We start from the raw sequence: 6992 nt of genomic DNA, 5'->3' as shown, positions 1-6992 counted from the left end.
AATGTGATCGAGGTTGGTCAGGTGGCTCACGAGTTATTATAGTATTCGCACCGACTCGTGAAGCTTGACCTAGATCTAGTGATTTCACCACCCAATAGAACGCGAGGGTGTGTTCCGTTCGTCAACCCCCACCCATCAGATTTTGTCAGTGTCTTCTATCACGCTACACGGAAAACATCTCCCGAGAGTACAGTGTTGTCGGATTGGCGCCAAGTTCCGTTTCGTTAATTGCTTTTTTTTTACTGCGTTATATTTTCGTTCTTACTGTTCGTGTTATTGTTACCATTTTAGAATAATTGTTACACTGGTTAGTATTGTGGAGTGTTATTATTGGTAATTTTTAAATGCCTTTTTAAATCTCATTTACTATGTCTTCAAAGTTAGGCAACATCATTGGTGAATTGGTTATATATATATATGTTTCATTGTATTAAAAAAAATGTTCAGAATAATATGTGTCGTAACTGCAATAATAAAAGTATCCACTTCTTGGTAAAATAATATGACTCAAAAAATATTCTAATTGTTGTTAAACTAAATAATATATAATTATAGAAACCGAAGGGGCTTGATTAGAAGTATCATTAATGATGAAGGCTCAAAGAAACATGCTGTAAATATTTGTCTAAATAATTTTTTTGATGAAAGCGTAATGTAATAGTATCCCTTCAACTAGCCGTTAACGTTTTTCTTCATACTAGAAAATAAAAAAAATAATGGACGAACTCTTTGCGGAAGCCCAGAAGATAAAGCAGAAATTACCCCAATTATCTTTAGAGGAAATATATGCTTATTTAGAAGCGAATATGGATAACCACAGCAGATATCAAGTTGTATTAGAGGAATTAACCTTACAGGCCCAAGCATTAGGAACACAAAATCTGAATAGCAATGGTAACACTATATCTGAATCAGCAACACTTGTCTCTGGTGAAAAGACAGAAGAAAATAGTCAGAAAAGAAAGACAGAATCTGATAAAGACACTCCAATTGCCAAAAAAATTAAATTAGACAGCAATGATGACGCAGTAGGCGACAAGGAAACAGACAAGCATGATTTCATTTTTCAAGCGCTCAAGGATATATTTCCTAACGAAAGTCCACGCGTTCTTGAAGAGGCATCCAGCAAAGTACGAAAGACATTCCAGGAAACTGTTGAAGAACTAATGAGTAGGTCATTGAATAACGGCGAGCAAGATGGTGCTTCTTCAAACGTAATAAAAGACATATCTCCACCAGAAGACCAGCAACCATCAACTTCTAAAGCATGTAAGAAGCAAGAAACTGAAGTGGAAAAGCTTTATGCTTATCTTACGCATATCTTGCCTAATGCATATCCTGACTATTTGGAAGATATAGCCTTTCAATTTCATGACAAGCCAGAAGACCTAAAGGTGCTTATAAACAATATATTAGAAGGAAGGAGATCATACCCGATATTGCAGGAACCTCAGCAACGAAGGGAACTACAAGATGTTCGCTCGAAATACGTGGATCATTTCGATGTAGATTGTTTTCTTGATATGTTTCCAGACCCTGAAAAACATTTCGATGACAAAACACGAGTTCCTGACGAGCTTTACGTAAAGAATGCGCTGGAGTATTTGCAAACAAAATACTCACTGACTCAACAGAAGTACTTATCCACCATGTTAAAGAGAAATAAGAATTTGTTATATCCAACCATCAAGGCTCTGGAAAAATCTAGAACTGTCAAACCCAATAATACTGAAACTAAAGAATACCAACTGCCCAATGAGGTAAACTTAACATTTATTTATGAAGTTGCGTTCGTGGAGAACAGACAATATATAGAAAGATATTTAGCAGACAAAAAGGAAGCCAAAAAGGTAGCTTTTGAGAATGCCAAAGCAAATAATGCTCTGCTAGAATGTGAATGCTGCTACGACAATCAATGCATTATAGAAGAAATGGCTACATGTGCAAATGGACATCTATTTTGTAAATGCTGTATTAAAAAAGGTATAGAACAGCAAATAGCGGAAGGGAAGTTCAGTTTCCAATGCTTTCATCCTGCTTGTGACGCTGAATTTAGCTTGAAAGACCTTGAAAACATTCTCAGCCATCGTGTCTACACCAAAGCTCTTCAGAGACGTCAACTGGAAGAGGTTATGGCTGCTGGTATTGAAGACATAGAAACGTGTCCATTTTGTGATTATGCTGCCTGTGTACCAAAAGAGGATAAAATTTTCAACTGTCAGAGTCCTGATTGCATGCGATCATCGTGTAGAGCATGCAGAGAACCCGAACATATTCCACTGAGATGCAACGAAGTAGAGAAACCAGTACAGATTAGAATGCGAACTTATATTGAGAACAAGATGACTGAAGCACTTGTAAGAACTTGTTATAAATGTAAAAAAAGATTTATTCGTAGAGAAGGGTGCAATGTCATCAAGTGTCCGTGTGGGGCTACTATGTGTTACGATTGCAGGAAACCTCTGCCTGAATGCGTGTGTGGAATGTCTCATTTCTATTCGAATACTGAGGAACAACACATAAGGAACACTGGGAAACAAGCGAAGCAAGAGATGCTTAATCAAAATCCAGGAGTACAGCTTGTGCATGATCCTACTCAACTCTTCAATGTGAGCAACAAAAAGTGAAAATAGGAGAGACAGGCCAGTAGCCTAGGATCAACAACCTGAGAGCATCGTTTCCTAAACTTTCCTACTCCTGAAATTAGATATTAAATTTGTGTATAGTTTTGTGCTCTAAGGAATGCAAGTAATTACAGTATATCATAAACGAAGATACTGTGTTTTAAAATGTCTTTATTCCATAATCTTTGCTACCCTCCAGTAGGCCATCCAGTTTTGATGGAAGATAAAAGAGCTACTCCAAAACTGTTACTCCAGTTAGGCCCTACTCCGTTTTGTCTTTTCAAAAGAAACCAATATTTAATTTACTGTACGCTGTGGATTGTAACAGTTCATGTCCTCCCTACTGGTCTAATGGATAGCGCGTGCAACAGGGCTTTAGATTCAAAGTCTTAAAGTTTAACTATTACAGTAGTTCGGACTCCACCTTGAACTGTAAGTTTATGCCGTATATATACTCGGTGATGAAACGGACGCTAAACTCCAAAGCAATTCAACCAAACAATGTAAATTTCAGGGTTGATTGCTTCGTTTCCGTTCATTGGACTAAAGTTTAGCGACACTTCTCAGCTCAAATGTTTATGAGTTCCTATCAAGTATTGAAACCAGGCTTGCGCCGAGCGTAGTAACGCTAATCAACTAACCAAAGAATTGAAATCGGTTTTCCCTCAAGTAACAAAAGCAAAGTCTTAAGAGGCCTAATCACTGCGAAATTAAAATACCGCTAATTTTACAGTAATTATGTGATATCTTCCAATAGATAAAAAATAATCGAAATGTGGAACGAAACGAAATGTATCATATAATTACTGCAAAATTAGCGGTATCTTAATTTCGCCGTGCCCCTTTACCATAAACATTAGAACATTTTAACCAATGTTATCTACAAACATTTTCTTCAATCCGAAGTAAAGTCACTCCCTAACCGATTTCAATTTCAAATTTAAGAAACAGTTCTTGATAACTTTGGTTAAATTTCTCCAATGTTCAGTAAATATAGCGTGTGAAATTTTCATCCAAATTCTCCAATGTTCATGAAATATGGTGCATGTTTCCTTGAAGGCTTACGTCTTACCCCTACTGTTTGAGTACATTTTTTTTTACGTGTTAAGAAGTGAGTTTTATTTAAAACAAAAGACATGTGCTTGCTTCTAATATGCACGACGCAGTTCGTTAGATCTCTCATTTCTTCATTCATTCCAGGCCAGTATCTAGGGGATCTAGGGGGGGCCGTCCCCCTAAATTCTTGCTGGCCCCCTAAAATTTTAACAGTAGGCTTGCAAATGAACTATACTATGGTTGGATCGGGCACCCCCTAACTTCAGCCCACCCGTACATTTTTGGGCTGGCTACCGGCCTGATTCACTCTCATCTGCTTGTGTAAATCCTTAGGCACTGTAAAACAAATTTTGATACTGTCCTTTTCTTTTAAGGCTACATAATGAAAGACGGTATTTTTGTAAGATGTAGAAGGATTAAAAGTGTATACAATCTGCCGATGATATAGCAGTTGTTGCGGAATCTGAGAAGAAAATCACTAAAATGTTAGAAAAGTTGAGGAAGAGCTAAGGAGAATATTGGATGAAAATAAATGTCAGGAAGACGAAGAAAATTTGAGGAAGGGCTATGGGGAATATTGGATGAAAATAAAGGTCAGAAAGACGAAAGCCATGGCTATATGAATGAAGTTATCGGTGTGAATTATAGAAATAAGAGGGGAGAAAATAGAACTGGTGATTTGTTTTCGATTCCTGGGTAGTATAATTAGTAATGATATGAAGTGTGAACGTGAAATACAGGCAAGAATAGGAGTGGCGAAAGAAGCACTAAGGAGGAAGAAACTCTATTTTGTAGGACTTTGAATAAAGAGTTGAGAAAAAGACTTATAAAATGTTTTGTGTGGAGTATTGTAGTGTATGAGATAGAAACATCGACATCACTCGAAAGTGATTTAAAAGACTGGAAACATTCGGAATGTGGGTATGGAGATGAATGGAGAATATTAGCTGGATTGAACGGAAAACGAATGAGAAAGTGTTAGAAATGGTATGGGAGAAAAAAATAATTTTAGATGTAATTGAAAAAGGGAAGAGAAACTGGTTGGGATATTTATTGGCTGAGAAGAACCTGCATCATGTGGGACATGCTAGAGGGTATGGTGGCAGGAAAGAGAGGGGGAGGGCTACATTTGAAGTGCGATATTAGGGTGCAGCGTTTTGCCACTTTTTTCTCAGAACGAAATGTAATACCTGGCAAAAGTGGCCAATCCACATGGACATTTCAGGTATAGATTTTTTTTTTTCAAATCAGATAATATCTTCTGTGAGAACTATTGCCTCAAAGTTTCAAAATTTACCTGAAAATTGCAAAAAATACCAAAGTTGTTCATTAATTTTAGTTATGTTAAAGTAAACATATTATTGGTTAAATACATGTCAGTTGGTATGAAAACTGACATTCAAGTATAAAAATGCCAGTTATATGCACTTTGGGGGAATAGGGGTGCCTCCTCTGGGGCCAGAAAAGGGGGTAAATGCAGTACAGTTAAGCGGTTGTGCAGTTCCTCGCTCACCTGGAAATATAGCCTGGCCAAGTAACCTAGAGCCCACCATGTAAAGGTGGCTGCATTTAGGGCTCCTCCGCTAGGCCTATCCAATCAACCAACCATATGTTGGGCCGGATGAGCAGATCCGATTAGTCACTGTCAGGAAAAATTGTCACAAATTGGGACTTTGATTGAAATTTAGACGCAGCTTGCCTAGAAAGTAAGGTTGACCAGATTATTCCGCCTCTAGCATCACTGGCACATACTCGGGAGGCTTCTTCTTCAGTAACCAATATCACTATCCGTTCTACTGCCACCGTGTGGCACGGATGGACGATGAAGGACCATTCTGGCACAGTGTTGTCAGAAAGTGAAAGTTTGACCATGAGCTGTTTGTTTGGTACCGTCCATAGAACTTAATGGTAATACAGTTATTGAAACATCACTGCTTTCCCAAACGGTCATTGCAGTGTAATCGTTTGCCTCAAAATTCAGTCTGGAAATGATGTTATATCTAATGGAGTTATGGAGATTCTCTGCTTCGTGTTCTCGAGCACTAAGAATCTTATGAAATGCATCTTGTCGGACAGCAAATCGACCATCAGTCATCATGGCGAGAAGAAATTTCCTGGGAGCGCAAAGAATGCATTCATCTGAATGGATGAAGGGATTACAGCCTGGTATTCCCTTGTTAAGTATCTAGACCTATGAATGGTCTCAAAGACGTGAGAGGACCATCAGGAATGGAAGACTATGTTCTGATACGGTATTGCATAACCACACTGACACGTAAGTATGAATGTCGCAATTTCTATTAATTTCTTGGTAGGTTTTTTGTTACAATATAAAATGTTAAATTTCTGTTTGCACTAGTCAACCAGCTAGCTTTGTTTAGTTTGCCAGGGAACATAGAAACAACCTCTTCCGGGCATGCTCCGGAGTCAATGACTTGGGATATCTGAACAAGCATCTCAGTTCTTTACTGAGTTCTCTGTGCTCTTCTGGACTATGATGAGATAAGTCATATTTTATTGGTCTGAATAACAACACTGAAAGCTTTTCACAGTTAGATAGTTTTGAATCTATGGGACCTGTGTAAGAATAGGGGCTTGAATAAGCGCCGTGGATATGCGTGAAGAGAGCGCTCGGAACAGCAGTGCATTAAAATGCAAGAGACAAATAGCCCATTGCATAGGTTTTCCTGTTAGTTCCTCTAATTTTCGAAGAACAACTCCATTCCAACCAGTGTTAGTGTATTTTCCATCACACCCAGGAACCTCAACTTTGTCAAAGCCAACTCTGAGTTGGTTCATGATGTATTCGAAAATAGCTGTGGTCTCGTTATGTGCAGAGCCAGAGGATGGTGTCACGTGACCAACGTATTGAGAGTTAGGTTCAGCCGCAAGTGATAAGTGCTCTTCTCTAACGATGCCTGTGTGTATTTTAGCGTCATCCCTTCGATCATCAAAGTATAGGCTTTTAATGGGATCATCATTTCTAGAACTTTCTTTTAAATTCCGAGCAAGTTTAGGTTTCGCACGCCTTATTTTGTTCCTGTCTACAGTTAAAGCAGATGCTATGTCTTTAGATTTTTGAGAAGTTATGATTCCAGCCTTTGAAGCTGCCCGAAACACAATTGTTATATGTGCCGCAGCCCTCTCGCTTACATTGTCTCTGAGCAATCATAACAGTTTCAGTCAAATCTACGAAAATCGTTCCGAAAGTAATGCCTCCTTTCTTATGGAAACTAATGGAGATACATAACTAACAATAGCACAGCTAAACAGAGCAATATTTCAGCTATAGACTCATTTTTCCACATAGTT

The 6992-nt window shown here is 38.2% G+C and overlaps 1 protein-coding gene across 1 annotated transcript; it reads left to right on the top strand.

The window, feature by feature from the left end:
• The first annotated feature begins 535 nt into the window (after positions 1 to 535).
• Positions 536 to 2768, top strand: LOC145693614 (uncharacterized). The gene has a single exon (XM_081769764.1). The coding sequence runs from the start codon at positions 717 to 719 to the stop codon at positions 2625 to 2627; it is 1911 nt and encodes a 636-aa protein (XP_081625890.1). The 5' UTR covers positions 536 to 716; the 3' UTR covers positions 2628 to 2768.
• The last annotated feature ends 4224 nt before the right edge of the window (positions 2769 to 6992 follow it).

The sequence above is a fragment of the Thermobia domestica genome, chromosome 8 (assembly GCF_964235325.1).
Source record: "Thermobia domestica chromosome 8, izTheDome1.hap1.1, whole genome shotgun sequence".
Taxonomy (NCBI): domain Eukaryota; kingdom Metazoa; phylum Arthropoda; class Insecta; order Zygentoma; family Lepismatidae; genus Thermobia; species Thermobia domestica.
This window is presented reverse-complemented; position numbering and strand designations above follow the sequence as displayed.

Bases quoted from the DNA above. Each gene is read 5' to 3' on its own strand.
- LOC145693614 (XM_081769764.1), top strand. From the start codon at position 717: ATGGACGAACTCTTTGCGGAAGCCCAGAAGATAAAGCAGAAATTACCC.